This window comes from Callorhinchus milii, unplaced genomic scaffold (assembly GCF_018977255.1).
Source record: "Callorhinchus milii isolate IMCB2004 unplaced genomic scaffold, IMCB_Cmil_1.0 Scaffold29, whole genome shotgun sequence".
Lineage (NCBI taxonomy): Eukaryota > Metazoa > Chordata > Chondrichthyes > Chimaeriformes > Callorhinchidae > Callorhinchus > Callorhinchus milii.
Genome location: NW_024704770.1, coordinates 3,223,025 through 3,238,663, shown reverse-complemented (window position 1 = coordinate 3,238,663; position 15,639 = coordinate 3,223,025). Strand labels below are relative to the sequence as shown.

The 15,639-nt window shown below is 54.2% G+C and overlaps 1 protein-coding gene and 1 long non-coding RNA gene across 3 annotated transcripts; both read left to right on the top strand.

Moving 5' to 3' along the window:
- Nucleotides 1-499: 499 nt before the first annotated feature.
- On the top strand, nt 500-14,081 carry ppan (peter pan homolog; the record flags this gene model as incomplete). The annotated part of the gene is given in 11 exon segments (XM_042344633.1): nt 500-601; nt 913-963; nt 1,378-1,548; nt 1,659-1,735; nt 1,954-2,061; nt 2,490-2,613; nt 2,985-3,063; nt 3,246-3,375; nt 3,956-4,122; nt 5,149-5,710; nt 12,553-14,081. Coding segments are annotated over 11 exon segments (2,535 nt in total), but the record flags the coding sequence as incomplete, so codon positions are not given.
- LOC121851116 lies at nt 9,379-12,115 on the top strand. Of its 2 annotated transcripts, none has more exons than XR_006085829.1 (2): nt 9,379-9,614; nt 12,055-12,115. It is a non-coding gene; the product is annotated as an uncharacterized LOC121851116 (long non-coding RNA). The 2 variants fall into 2 exon arrangements; XR_006085828.1 differs by lacking the exon at nt 9,379-9,614 and adding an exon at nt 9,661-9,807.
- Nucleotides 14,082-15,639: the final 1,558 nt, after the last annotated feature.

Sequence of the window (15,639 nt, the reverse complement as noted above, 5' to 3'; positions counted from 1 at the left end):
TCTCTCGTCTGACTCTCTCTTCTCCTCTCTCTCTGTCACTCTCTCCCTCTCTCTGTTGCTCTCTGATGCTCTCTATCGCACTCTCGCGCCCTCTTATCTCTCTCTCTCTGTCTGACGCTCTCTCCCGCTCTCTCCACCCCCCCCCCCACTCCCCCCCATCTCCGTATCTCTCTCTCCCCCTGCTCTGTCGCTCTCTCCACGACACTCTCACCCCCTCTCTCTGAAGCTCTGTGGTGCTCTCTATCCCATTCTCTCTGTCACTCTCTGACGCGCTCTCCCTCCTTTTTCTCCCAATCTCTGTCGCTTTGCCCCTCTTTGACACTCTCTCTCTCTCTGGCTCTCTCCCTTTCTTTCTCTGACACTCTCCTGCTCTCTCTCTCACGTTTTCTCGCTCTCTGTCACTCTCGGTTTCTCTGACACACTCTCTCTCTCTACCTCTCCCTCTCTCTCTCCCTCTGTCTGTCTCTCTGACGCGCTCCCTCTCTCCCGGTGTCCCCAGGTGAGGAAGAAGAACGTGTTGAAGGATTTTGTGGCTGTGGCCGGGCCGCTGGGGGTCACTCACTTCCTCATCTTCACCAAAACATCGACAAGCGTGAACTTTGTAAGTTTGGGGAGAATTTAAATGTCTCACAGACCAGTCTCCACCCCCTCCCACCCTCACACACACCAGCCTCCCCCTCCCCCCCCTCACCCACTCCAGCCCCCACCCACCCTCACACACACCAGCCTCCCCCTCCCACCCTCACACACACCAGCCTCCACCCACCCTCACACACACCAGCCCCCACCCCCCCTCACACACACCAGCCTCCCCCACCCCCCCTCACACACACCAGTCACAGTTTATCGTATTTATTGACATTGTTAGATACAGTGATATCAGGGCAGTGATGACTGTCTCTGTCTCCCCAGAAATTGGCTCGATTGCCCAAAGGCCCCACAGCCTGCTTTAAGGTTCTGCAGGTAAGTGTCGCTACCACCCCCCCCCTCTCTCTCTTTCTCTCTCTGTCTCCTTCCTTCCCTCCATCCTCTGGACATGTGTCTGTCTCCACAAGTGACTCTCTTTCTCTCTATGTATATTATGCTCTCTTTCTGTGTTACTCTCTCTCTGTTACTCTCTCTGTCTCTGTGTTACTCTCTATTATTCTCTCTCTGTTACTCTCTCTTACTCTTTCTCTCTCTGTATTCTCTCTCTCTGTATTCTCTCTCTGTATTTCTCTCTCTCTGTATTTCTCTCTCTCTGTATTCTCTCTCTATGACTCTCTCTCTCTGTATTCTCTCTCTCTCTCTGTATTCTCTCTCTCTGTATTTCTCTCTCTCTCTGTATTCTCTCTCTCTCTCTCTTACTCTGTCGGTATTACTCTCTCTGTGTCACAGTACTCCCTGGTGAAGGATGTAGTGTCCGCAGTGAAGCGACACCGGATGCACGAGCAGCAGTTTAAGCATCACCCGCTGCTCATCCTCAACAACTTCAGCGGCGACGGCATCCACGTGCGGCTCCTGGCCTCGCTCTTCCAGAACATGTTCCCCAGCATCAACGTCCACAAGGTGGGAGGGGTGGGGAGAGGGTGGGGGGGGCAGCAAAGGGGGGAAGAGGTGGTCGAGGGGCAGGAAGAGAATGACAGACTTTAACTCCCATGTTCTCTCTCTCCCCGCAGGTCGGTCTGAATGCCATCAAGCGCTGTGTTTTAATCAACTATCACTCGGACACACAACTCATCGACTTCAGACACTAGTGAGTGTGAGCTTCATCTCTCTCTCTTTCTCTCTCTCTGTGACACTTACACACAATTTCACACTCTCCCTCACTCTCACACTCTCCCACTCTCCCTCACTCTCACACTCCCTCACTCTCTCTCTCACACACACTCTCTCTCTCACACACACACTCTCTCTCACACTCTCTCTCTCTCTCTCTCTCACACATGCACACACTCTCTCTCTCTCTGGCAGCTCTATTAAGGTGGTGCCTGTGGGGATGAGTAAGGGAGTGAAGAAGCTGTTACAGGAGAAGTTCCCCAACATGAACAGCCTGGAGGACATCAGTGACCTGCTCGTCAGGTACCTCAGCCTCTCTGCCCCCACCCTCTGGAACTCTCTCTCTCTCTCTAACTACCTTTCGCTGTGTGTGTGTGTGTGGGGGGGTGCGTCTCTCGCTCTCTCTTCCCTCTGTGTCTGACGTTATGAACCTTTCTCTGCTCCTTTGACCCTCTTGCAGATTTATCTGTCTTCCCCCTTCCCCGCCCCGCGCTCTCCTTCTCTCTCTTCCTCTCCGACAGTCTCTCTTTCTCTCAATCCCCCTCTCAACCTGTCTCCTGTGTCCCTGTCTCCCTGTCTGTCTCCCTGTCTGTCTCCCTGTCTGTCTCCCTGTCTCTCTCTCTCTCTCTGTCTCTCTCTGTCTCTCTCTCTGTCTCTCTCTCTGTCTCTGTCTCTCTGTCTGACCCTCTTGGCACTGCCCTGAGCTGGATTGCTTTACCGCTGTGTTGCAGGGGAGTGAACCTGTCGGAGAGCGAGGCAGAGCAGGACGGGGATCACAACATCACTGAACTGCCCCAGGTCTACGCTGGTCGAGGAAACATGAAATCCCAGCAGAGCGCCATCCGCCTGACAGAGGTCTGCCCACCCCCCCTCCTCCCCCCCCCCCCCCCACCACCACAACCACCCTCTCCACAGTTCTACTTCCCACCCCTCGGCACCCCACAGGAACCCCCCCCCACCTTGTAACCCCCACACAGCTCCCCCCTCTGCCCCCCTCCCCCCTCGCTCTCCCTCCCACTGCCAACCCCCCCCCCCACAGGACTCACCCCTCGCTCCTACCCCTTTCAGTCGCACCCACAGATCCCCCCCACCCCCCCACCCGTTTCCTGGCTGACAATACCCAGGAATGATCCTGGCATTTGACTCAGTGCCTTAATGCGTCTTCAAGACGTGCCTCACAGGATACACTGTAAAGTGTAGTGACTGTGTTTTTGTGTGTGCGGCAGATCGGCCCCCGCCTGACCCTGGAGCTGGTGAAGATCGAGGAGGGGATGTGCAGCGGCAACGTCATGTATCATTCCTTCGGTCAGTAACCCTTCCCTTCCCGGGAGCCAGCAGAGAGAGTGTGGAGGGGAGAGGGGGGGGGGGGAGAGCGAGGGTGGGCAGTGAGATACAGGGGGAGGGGAGAGGTGCGCCAGGTTGCTGTGTGTGTGTGTGTGTTTGTGTGGTACTGTGTGTGACCCAAGTCTGTGTGTGTCTGTCCCCAGTGAACAAGACGGAGGAGGAGTTGGCCGGAATGCTGAGGTGTAAGGAGAAGCGGTTGAAGCTGAAGCTGGAACGTCGCAGGAAACAGGAAGAGAATGTACAGCGCAAGAAGGTGGAGAAAGAGCAGCAAAGGTTAGTGTGAGAGGGTAATGGAGAGTGTGTGAGAGGGTGATGGAGAGAGAGTGAGAGGGTGATGGAGAGAGTGTGAGAGGGTGATGGAGAGTGTGAGAGTGTGTGAGAGGGTGATGGAGAGTGTGAGAGGGTGTGATGGAGAGTGTGAGAGTGTGTGAGAGGGTGATGGAGAGTGTGAGAGGGTGTGATGGAGAGGGTCTGAGAGGGTGATGGAGAGTGTGAGAGGGTGTGAGAGGGTGATGGAGAGTGAGAGGGTGTGATGGAGAGTGTGAGAATGTGTGAGAGGGTGATGGAGAGTGTGAGAGGGTGTGATGGAGAGGGTCTGAGAGGGTGATGGAGAGTGTGAGAGGGTGTGATGGAGAGGGTCTGAGAGGGTGATGGAGAGTGTGAGAGGGTGTGATGGAGAGGGTCTGAGAGGGTGATGGAGAGTGTGAGAGGGTGTGATGGAGAGGGTCTGAGAGGGTGATGGAGAGTGTGAGTGGGTGATGGAGAGTGTGAGAGAGTGATGGAGAGTGTGAGAGTGATGGAGCGAGTGTGAGAGCGTGTGATGGAGAGGGTGTATTTGCTCTGGTCCCTACAGGAATCAGAGCCTGGCGGGGATGAAGCGGAAGCGAGTGAGTGAGGAGGGGGACAGCGGGGCCGAGGACCCGGGGGAGGGGGAGGGGGAGCGGCCCCCACAAGAGGAGAACGAGGAGGATTCCGACGTAGAGTATTACAGACAGGAAGTGGGAGTGCAGCCCGACCCAGGTAACAAAACAACAACAACAACAATAAACCCGGGTAACGTCTCCAGCGGAGAGTAACCCCTTAACAGCCCCGTCTCAACAGTCGTTAACCCCCTTTGCTAAACCCCCCCCCCCCCCCCACCAGTTGCTTCCTGTGAGCTGAGCTGTTGGTGTTGGGCTGTGGGGTGAGCTCTGGGCTCTGGGCTCTGCTTTCACGATGAACCGAGACGTGAAGAGCAGCCGAGCCCGACTGAGCTGAGCTGCGGCGGGGGGGGGGGGGAGTGGTGGGTGGGGGGGAAAAGAGAGGGGAACCTCCCTTTATCTCGCTCTGCCTTGGCCTCATCTGTTGCTGGCTTCCTATACTTGTGTCTCTCATCCTGGGCGGAGGGGGGGGGGTTGGGTGGGGGGATTTTACCAGCTATTTCCTGTTATCATTTCATTTCCTATCGCTGCTCAGAGTTGTGATGAATACATCCTCTCTCTCCCCTCCCAACCTGGACTCGTGACAGGTGGTGGTGGTGGGGTGGTGGGGGGGGGAGAGATACAGTGAGACCCTGTTAGAACCTGTTATAAAGGGTGACCGAGAAGTCGTGATATCGACCTTATTATCCCCGAAAAGATATATGTATCTCTATATCGCTATTTCTTTTGTCATCCACGACTGTTTCTTTTATCGTCCATGACTGCCACGTGTGACCCACGGAATTCACAGTCACTACACTTGACAAGTTATGTCCTGCGAAGGCGCTTTGCGACGTCTCGACGACGTGATGAGGCGCTGGTTTCAATAGCGAGAATTATTATTATTATAACTGTCATATTCGTGTTTAGTGAGACATGAATAACACGATTGTGTTTATATATAAATTGTCTATGTTCTTTTATGTGTGTTTACATATAGAGAGAGAGAGAGAGAGCAAGAGATACAGAGAGCGAGTGAGCCCCAGAGACGGGGTGGGGGGGGGGGGGGCGAGTGAGAGAGAGTTGTTGTTGTTGTCCATTATAGTGATGGTGTTTCTGACCGACTCCCTTTTCCCGTCTCTCACAGACCTGTTCCCGGCAGCTTCACGCAGGAGGCGGAATTCCGGAGCCTGGCAGCCGGTCGGGAAGCGCCCGGGGGGCACGGGAAGGGGTAGGGGGGAGTCCGGGAAAAGGGGTCTTGGCTCTGCCAGGGGGAAAGCTCCCCGGGGGGCCCTCTCGGGGGCTCGGCCCGGGTTCGGGGGCCGGGGGCACATGGGGTCCCGAGGACACATGGGGTCCCGGGGACACATGGGGGGCCGGGGGCACATGGGGTCCCGGGGACACACGGGGGGCCAAGGGCACACGGGGGGGCCGGGGGGGGGGGGCCGGGGGCACATGGGGGCCGGGGGCACACGGGGGGCCGGGGGCACACGGGGGGCCGGGGGCATGCGGGGTCCCGAGGACACACGGGGGGCCGGGGCAGGGGGCGGGGAGGGGGCGGAGCCGGTCGCGGGCGTCGATTCTAATCGAACACGGATCAAGGCCCGGGACGTGAGCGGGAGCTGCGGTCGGCACAGGAGGCGAAGCGGAGCCGCCGGCGCCGGAGTTCACGCCGGGAATCCCCGGCCACTGCGAGACCGTCTCCTGAGGCCGGAGTTCCCGCCCGGTCGAGGCCGAGAGCGAAACCTTTTTTTTTTTTTGTTTGTTTTTGCCGGGAATGTTCGCCGGAGCTTTTCGTCGTGTGTTGGTTGTTTTTACCCCGAAGCCGGCGGCGGAGGGTTTGCTGCTCGGTCTCTCGGTCGGTCTGTGCCGGTCGTTCGGCCGCTGATTTGTTACCGACCCGGTAACCGGGTTATTGGGTCACCCTCACCCGACATTGTGGGGCTCTGGAGAGGAGAGTCACTGGACTTGTCGGGTTGGGGGGGGGGGGGGGGGGCCGCGGGGGCACAGGATGAAGCTGTTTCCCGGCTCTGGGAAAGTTATTTTTTTCCTGGCACCGGGAACGGATATTAAACAATTCACCACCAAACTGACGCCGGGAAACACCAACTCACAACTCACCAACTGAGCTGTTACTGTAAAATACAATAAACTACTTCTTACTCACTGGAGTCTGAGTGTCTCCCTCTCCCCCATCTCTCGTCTCTCCCCCCCCCCCCCATCTCTCCTTATCTCTCCCCCCCTCCCCTCCCCCCCACTCCCCCCCCCCCCCCCCCCCCCGTCTCTCCTTATCTCTCTCTCTGGATCATTTAATAATGTTTTCAGAAACGCCTCAAAGTGCCTCTCGGAATCGCAGGTCGTTTGCTGCCGCAGCGGCCAATTTGCTCACAGCAAAATCCTGCAAACAAAACAAGCCGCGGAATTCACGAATGATAATAATAATAATCCTGGCATTTGATATAGCGCCTTTCACGTCGGGAGGACGTCCCAAAGCGCTTCACAGAACACACTGTAAAGTGAATTGACTGTATATTTGTGGGCGAACGCGGCAGCCAATTGCGCACAGCAATGTCCCACAAACAGTCGTGGATTGAAAATGACCAATTTATTATTGTTTTTGTTTTGGAGGGATTATTATTAGGCTCTGTGTGGAGTAAGGAAACTTGCCCAAGGTTTCGCCCTCTGCCTGGAATTGAACTCAGGTCTCTCACTTGCAAAGCGAGTGCTCTAACCACTGAGCTACAGGACTCCGATGGTCCGATTCCATCTGAGGGACTGTTGGCCCCGATACCAGAGAGAGAAAAACACTCCCTTTGTAGTGCTGTGGGAGTGGAGGAATTCTTTAACACATGGCTGAACAGGTATGCACACACACACAGACAGATATACACACAGATCTACATGCAGACAGACAGACAGACAGACATAATAATCCTGGCATTTAACACAGTGCCTTATCCCGTCTTTGAGACGTCTCAAAGCCCTTCACAGGACACACTGCAAAGTGAATTGACGGTGTATTTTGTGGGTGAAACACGGCAGCCGATCGCGTGCAGCAGCGTCTGTCCCACAAACAGCCGTGGGTTGAAGTGACCAAATTATTACTGTTTTTTCTTGAGAGATTATTATCGCGTGTGTACATAGAGTAAGGAAACCCGCCCAAGGTTTCGCCCTGACCTGCCAGGAATTGAACCCGGGTCCTCTCGCTTGCGAGGTGAGTGCTCTAACCTCTCAGCCACAGGGCTCTATATATACACACACATACATATACACGCACTGCGCTCTCGCCCCCACACCCCCCCCCCCCCCCAGCACTGCGCTGTAGGGTCAACCGTGACTGTGAGCTCAAGTTCACAGTCTAGTAAGCGACACATCGCCGACACATCGCCCACTCGCGCTCCCAAACCCTGTCATTGTGTAACCAGTGCTCTGTGGGGGAGTGGTGAGGTTTGACACTTGTTACATATACATATACATATACATCCTTTAGCACAAACCTCCAGACAACAGAATGATCAGTAACAAAAGTGAATCTCGGTGACGAGAGAGAGGGACAGATACACACTCGCACACGCACACAGGTGCACACACATACAGATACACATAATAATAATAATAATAATCCTTGCATTTGATATAGCACTTTTCACGTCGGGAGGACGTCCCAAAGCGCTTCACAGAACACACTGTAAAGTGAATTGACTGTATATTTGTGGGCGAACGCGGCAGCCAATTGCACACAGTAATGTCCCACAAACAGTCGTGGATTGAAAATGACCAATTTATTATTGTTTTTGGTTTTGGAGGATTATTATTAGGCTCTGTGTGGAGTAAGGAAACTTGCCCGAGGTTTCGCCCTCTGCCTGGAATTGAACTCAGGTCTCTCACTTGCAAAGCGAGTGCTCTAACTACTGAGCTACAGGACTCCACCACATACCACATACACACAGATACACACACATACAGACACACATACAGATACACACACACACCACATACACACACGCGCACACAGATACACAAAGATACACACACAAACACACACACATACAGACACACAGATACGCACATAACATTAAAAACTCCTGGACGAAAAAGGTCCATCTAATTTGCTGTCCACCTTCCTGGCCGTCGTCTGCCCATCGCTCCTGAGCCACATTTCTATACATAGAAAGGATTTTCATTTGCATATTATTTTACTACTATTTTAAAGGAAGCAAAATAAATCTGTACAGAAAATGAAAGGGTTCCGGGGTCCCGACTGACAATAAATTGAAGCACTCACCACAATACTTACTCTGTGTCAGGGAGTGAAGCAAATCAGGTGATGGGATGGGTCGAAAGATCAATATTGAGTTGAAATATCCAGGTAATCCTGCCCCGGTATAAATCACTGGGGAGACCACACTAAGATACTGTGTACAGCTCTGGTCACTGCAGGACAAAAAGGGGAGGAATCGAGAGGCTACAGAGGAGGGAACAGAGGGTCTGGACTATGAGGAGCGACCAAGTAACTTGGGAGAGTTCACGCTGGAAAAGAGAAGATTGAGAGGGGACGCGATTGCTGTCTATAAGACTCTAAAGGGGCCAAACAACTCACATCACAACAGATTGTTTCATCCGGTCCAGATAGTGAGACCCGAGGACAGACACGGGCTGCGGCCGACGGGGGATAAATTCGGAGCGAATCTTCTCAAACGCTATTTCAGTGAGCGAATAGCCATCCTGAGGAACAGCTCCCGGGGGGACGGTCAAAGCGGGAAATGTTGATTCCTTCAAACGCAGATTAGATAAGTTTTCTTTTAGGAAACACCCTGACGGGATATAGTACGTGGGGAGTTCGGTGTGCAGGCGACCACCCGCCAGGAAGGTGGAACGGAGAACGAGGTGGACACTGGTCTTATTTTCATCTGAGCATTTCTTTTAGCCATAATCCATAGCCTTTTGGGGGAGAGAGGGAGAGGGAGAGAGTTCAAGATTCCCACTAGTCTGTCCTAAATGGCCTGGCTCTGATTTCAAGATGATGCCCCCCCTTGTTCTGAGCTCCCCCACCCACCAGAGGGAATAGTTTCTCTGTAGCTTCTCTGTCGAATCCCTTTAATTATTTTAAACACCTCAATCAGATCGGACCTCAACCTCCTAAACCCAAGAGAATACAGACCAACTCTAACACTCAGACATGCACACAGACAGACAGACAGACAGACAGACAGACAGACAGACAGACAGAAACCCCTCTCTCACACACGCACACAGTGTTACAACAATTAATAATAATAAACCTTGCGTTTCATACAGCGCCCGATCACGTCGTCGAGACGTCTCAAAGCGCTTCGCAGGATACACTGTAAAGTGTAGTGACCGCGTGTTTTGGGGGCAAGACCCCCCCCCCCCCCCCCCCCCGGGGGCTGATGATGAGGAAAGCGAGAATCTTGCTTTTACATTTTCTCGGAAAGCATGTGGTAAATTTTTTATTGAGCGCTGAGTAAACAGGTGGCGGATGCCACACCCACTAACAACCCTCCCTCCACGGCAGTTACTGACTGAACCACAAGCTGAGACGTGAAACAACAACTGATGCCAACTGTCGCTGTGACCTTCCACGAGAAGCCAGTGAGTTACCGGAGAGAGAGAGAGAGACAGAGAGAGAGAGTGAGTGAGAGGACCGGAGTGGCAGAGTGACTGAGAGAGAGTGTGAGAGTGAGAGAGGCTGCACAAGGGATCGTGTCTCTGACTTGACAATTTGCAGAGAATTACAGTAACTTCACCTCTTGGAAAGCTCACACTGGTCTCGAGGCTACAGCAGGTAATTAAAATCAATCCGAATTGTGAAACTTGTTTGATAATAATAATATTAATAATAATTGTTGCATTTGATACAGCGCCTGATCACGTCTTTGAGACGTCTCAAAGCGCTTCACGGGCTACACGGGATAAAGTGAATTGACTGTGTGTTTAGCGTGTGCGCGTGTGTACGTAAGCGTATGCGTGTGCAAGCGTGTGCATGGGTATGCGTGTGGAAGCGAGTCTTGCTGCATAACTGTGTTGGTTTCCCTGCCTCGTGGCTGAAAGACTTGAGGCGACAGAGAGGGGGGGGGGGGGGGGGGGGGGTCACTGTTTAGGGCGATTAATGCAACATAAAAAACAGCCCCCCCCCGTCCCCACCACCCTGAGAGGCCCCCCAGAGAGATTCACCCACAAATCACTCAGTCACTACACTTTACAATATATTAATAATAATCATAGTAATCCTTGCATTCGACACAGCGTCTTATCACGTGTTCGAGACGCCTCAAAGCTCTTCACGGGACACACTGTACATTTTTGCGGGTGAAACGCGGCAGCCAATTGCACCCGGCAGCGTCCCCGCAAACAGCCGTGGGTTGAGGGACCAATTTATTATTATTACTATTGTTTTTGAAGGGATTATGACCACCTGGAAAAGCAGGTTCCTACTTACTGCTGGTAAGCAGAGGCGTGTGTACGTGTGGAGAGTAAGGAAACTTGCCCAACCTTTCGCCCTGAACCGCCCGGGAATCGAAACCAGGTCTCACGTTGTTATATTCTGAAGGGAACAGATAACGAGGATCACAATAAGCCATTTTGTCTTGGACTGAACAGTAGAACCAGAGGACACGGCTCGCGATTGAAGGGGTGGGGTGGGGGATGCAAATTCCATTACGTTTACTACTTGCTCATTGAAGTAGTGCAGTGAAATTATTTGGGGAGACCCTACTTCAGTGAGCGAGTGGTAAACGCGATGGAACAGCCTCCCCAGGGAGACAGACGGTGGAAGCAGAAATGGTTGTCTGTTTCAAGAGCAAATGTGATGGATTTTTGCTGGAAAATAATATCTGGGGCGAATACAGAGTACAGTCTGGGACACGACAGGTCAAGCGACGGCCAGGACAGGTGGAAGGCGAACTAGATGGACCTCAGTCTTTTTTCGTCCAGCAAACACTTATAATAATAATAATAATAATACATTAGAATCCATTAGAGTATACAGCACAGAAACAGGCCATTTGGCCCAACTGGTCTGTGCCGGTGTTTATGCTCCACATGAGCCTCTCCTGCCCTTCCTCAACTAACCCTTCAAGCATCACCTTCTATTCCTTTCTCCCTCATAATAATAATAATAATCCTTACATTTGATATAGCGCTTTTCACGTCGGGAGGACGTCCCAAAGCGCTTCACAGAACACACTGTAAAGTGAATTGACTGTATATTTGTGGGCGAACGCGGCAGCCAATTGCGCACAGCAATGTCCCACAAAGTGTCGTAGATTGAAAATGACCAATTTATTATTGTTTTTGGTTTTGGAGGGATTATTATTAGGCTCTGTGTGGAGTAAGGAAACTTGCCCAAGGTTTCGCCCTCTGCCTGGAATTGAACTCAGGTCTCTCACTTGCAAAGCGAGTGCTCTAACCACTGAGCTACAGGACTCGCCTCAACGCATGTACCTATTTAGCTTCCCTTTAAATACACATCTGCTACTTACCTCAACAACCCCTTGTGGCGGCATGTTCCACCCTCCCACTACTCTCTGTGTGAAGACATTTCTTCTCACTTCCCTATTTGATCTATCTGTGACTATTTTATATTGATGGCCCCTGGTTTTGGTCTCGACCACAAGTGGAAACATCTTCCCTATGTCCACCCTATCAAAACCTTTCATTATTTTAAAGACCTCTATCAGCGAAAAGCCTTTCCTGATAGCTATAACCTCTCAGGTCTGGGATCATCCTCGTGAATCTCCTTTGCCCCCTCTCCAGTGCCTCTACATCCCTTCTATAATGTGGGGACCAGAACTGCGCCGTATCTAAGTGTGGTCTAACCGAGGTTCTATAGAAGTTTACCATAACATCCCTGCTTTTCATTTCTATCCCTCTAGAAATGAACCCAATGCCTGGATTGCTTTTCTTACGGCCTTATTAACCTTTGAGACGCTGTGAGATGTCTCGATTACGTGATGAGTTGCTGTGTCCAATGTCAGGAGTATTATTATTATTATTTTTTCACGCTATTTACGCTATTTCTGTCACATTTCAGAGAGCCCAGAATTTGGAGAGGACGCGAGACACGACAAACGAGAGGGAACGAGAAAACGAAAGACAAGAGAGCGCACCAGAGAGAACGAGAGATAGGACGTATGAGAAAGCGAGTGGCTAAGAGGGAGTGTACGTGAGAGAGAGAGAGAGCGAGAGAGAGAGTGAGAGAGAGTGATTGAGCGAACCAGAGACTTAGTGAACAAACGAGAATACACAAAAGAGAGTGTGTGTAAAGGACACCGTAGAAAAAGACAGTCGCGGGAGTGAGTGAGCGTGAGAGTGAGTGAACAAGGGAGTGAGTGAGAGAGTGAGTGAGTGAGCGAGTGAGGGAGTGAATGAGCGAGGGAGCGAGAGTGAGGGAGCAGGAGAGTGAGTGAGTGAGTGAGTGAGCGAGGGAGTGAGTGAGCGAGAGAGTGAGTGAGCGAGAGAGTGAGGGAGCGAGAGAGTGAGTGAGTGAGCGAGAGAGTGAGGGAGCGAGTGAGCGAGGGAGGGACTGAAGGGAGGGGAGGATGTCGAACGCTAACGGCTCCTCCAACGACTCGTTCGGGGCGGTGCAGATGGCGGTGCTGCCTCCGCTCCTGGGGGTGGAGTGTGTGCTGGCGCTGGCCGGCAACAGTCTGGCCGTCTGGCTGTTCGTGTGCCGGGTGGCCCGGCCCTGGCACTCGGGCACGGTGCTGGCCTTCAGCCTGGCCCTGAGCGACCTGCTGTACGCCGCCTCGCTGCCCCTGCTAATCGCCTACTACGCCAGCGGCAAGTCCTGGCGGTTTGGCCAGAGCCTCTGCCGGGCCGAGCGCTTCCTCTTCACCTGCAACCTGTACGGCAGCATCCTCTTCATCACCTTCATCAGCCTGAACCGCTACCTGGGCATCGTGCGGCCCATGCTGGCCCGGGCCCACGTGCGGCCCGGCCGGGCCAAGCTGGCCAGCCTGGCGGGCTGGCTGCTGACCGCGGCCATCACCGGGCCCACCCTCTCCTACTCCCAGCTGGAGGAGCGGCACGGCAAGCTGCAGTGCCTGGGCACCGCCGTGGACGCCCGCCTGGCCGGCTACCTGCACTACAGCCTGTTTCTGGCCGTGTGGAGCTGCGCCCTGCCCTTCTTGGTGACCTTGAGCTGCTACCTGTCGGTGGTGCGGGCGGTCTGGGCCAGCCCCAGCGTGGAGCGGGCCGAGCGCCACCGGGTCCTGGCGCTGGTGCTCGTGGTCCTCTCGCTGTATGGCGTCTCCTTCCTGCCCTATACGGTGCTGAGGAATGTCAACCTGTACCGGAGGCTCCACGGCCTGGACCAGGCGGCCGGGGGCATCTACAAGGCCTACCAGGTCAGCAAGGGTCTGGTCACCCTCAATGCCTGCCTCCACCCCCTGCTGTACGCGGCCCTGCCCGAGCATGCCAAGGCCCTGTGCTGCCCGGGCCGGGGCCAGCAGGACACACCGGCGTACACCGGGGCCACAGAGGTCCATGTGTGAGCCGCGCCGACACCTGACACGTCGACACCTGAGATACACGTCACATCAACACCTGGGACACACGTCACGCCGACACCCGGGACACATGTCACGCCAACACCCGGGACACACGTCACGCCAACACCTGGGACACACGTCACGCCGACACCTGGGACACACGTCGCGCCGACACCTGGGACACACGTCACACCAACACCTGGGACATACGTCACGCCAACACCTGGACACGCCGACATGACACTGAACATGTCAACGCAGAACACACCAAGGCCACGCGTGTCCCCTGGAGGTTGCTGATGCCCAGCCCCGAGGGGACGGTGAGCTGAGCTGCCGAGGCTGCTCTCAGCGCCGACAGACGGCGGGACGTTAAAAACGTGGGCGCGAGGCCGAGAACCCGGTCGGGGTTAACACAGGCTGTGGCAGCCAGGGCCGGGGCCAGCGAGGGGTTAAGCTTTCTTATCTGCATCAGACTGAGCCGCAGAGACCGGGGTAAACAGGAAAGGGGGCTTTCGAGCCGTTTAATGTTCCACCAGTCTTTCACAAAAATAAAACTTATCTGCAGGTTGCTGCTCTCGCTGTCTCGCTGGTTTCCGCTCGGGGTGAGATGATTGTGTGAGATCTGCGCTTGTGCGAGACTTATTGTTATTAATCCTTCCTATGGCTGTGCTTTCAGTGTCCTCCCCATCCCTCCCCAAGCACCTCACACACTGAGAGCAGGGGGTGGTGGGTCCAAGCCCCTCAGCTGGGCTGATGCCAAGTCAGTTCTGTGCTGTGGGGGTGGGGTGGGGGGGGTGGGGGCTGAGGCACAGGGAGCTGCTTCGCAGGAGGCGCTGTTAAACCTCTCCCCACCCCCCACCCCACCTCCCCCCCACCTCTCCCCCTCCCGCCTGTGCCCTGTTCAAGGTGGACGTTACAGATCCTGCGATCCTCTCTCTCTCTCTCTTTCCTGCCAGTGTCCTGGCCGACAGTCCCTCTGGATAAATGCGCTCGTTTATAGGAACAGAGGCCATTCAGCCCCTCCAGCCTGTTGCATCATTCTATGGCTGATCCGTACTTCAACTCCAACGACCTGCTGTTTGCCCCGTGTCCCTTGAGCCCCTGACCTGACAGTCAGGACGACGTGAATGGAGAGACGTCTCAAAGCGCTTCACGGGACTCGCTGTCAAGTGAATCGACTGTGAATTTTGTGGGCGAAACCGCGGCAGCCAATGGCGCCCAGCGGCGGCCCCACAAACAGCCGTGGGTTGAAGTGACCGAATTATGATTATTATTATTATTTTTGATGGGATTATTATCCCAGGAAAAGCCACTCGACTAACGACCGGTTTCCTACTTGCTGCTGCTCAACAGAGGCGCGGGGAGTGTGTGTGGAGTGAGGAAAGTTGCCCAATGTTTCATCCTGACCTGAACCGCCCGGGAATCCAACCCAGGACTCTTCGCTTGCGAGGCGAGGGGTCTACCCGCTGAGCTACTGGATCCATTAACGCTTTTAACAGCTCAGTCGTATATTAGATCCTCTGGGTTCGGCAGGAAGTGCTTCTCGTAACCGTAGGTGACTGTTGACGTGATAACGGGCTGAGCCGTGCTCTCGCTCGGGGGCTTTGACCAGTACAGACCCTCGGGGCTGGGGTCAGGGGTCAGTGGGGTCGTGATCTCCTCCAGCTCCGTCTCCTCCACCTCAGCGATCACTGGCTCCAGCTCCAACCCCGGAGTCTGCAGGACATCAACGGCCACAGCCACAGCCAGTCGTGTCTGAGGGGGGAAGGGGGTTGAGGGGGCAGGCGGGGGAGAGAGGGAGAGCGTGAGAGAGAGTCGGACATGGAGAAAGAGAGTGAGTGAGAGTGATAGAGAGACAGCTGGAGAAGATAGGGAGGAGAGAGTGAGAGGGAGGTGTGGGAGACGTGGAAGGGTGAGTGAGAGAGGATAGAGAGGGGGAGAGAGAGTGACAGGGAGAGGGAAAGAGAGAGAGAGGTAGGGAGATAGGAGAGAAAGAGTGGGGGGGGAGTGAGAGAGAGAGAGAGAGAGAATGGGAGAGGTGGCGAGAGAGTGAGTGAGAGGGACGGAGAATGAATGAAAATGAGAGGGAGAGAGAGAGAGAGAGTGACGAGACAGTGAGAGAGAAT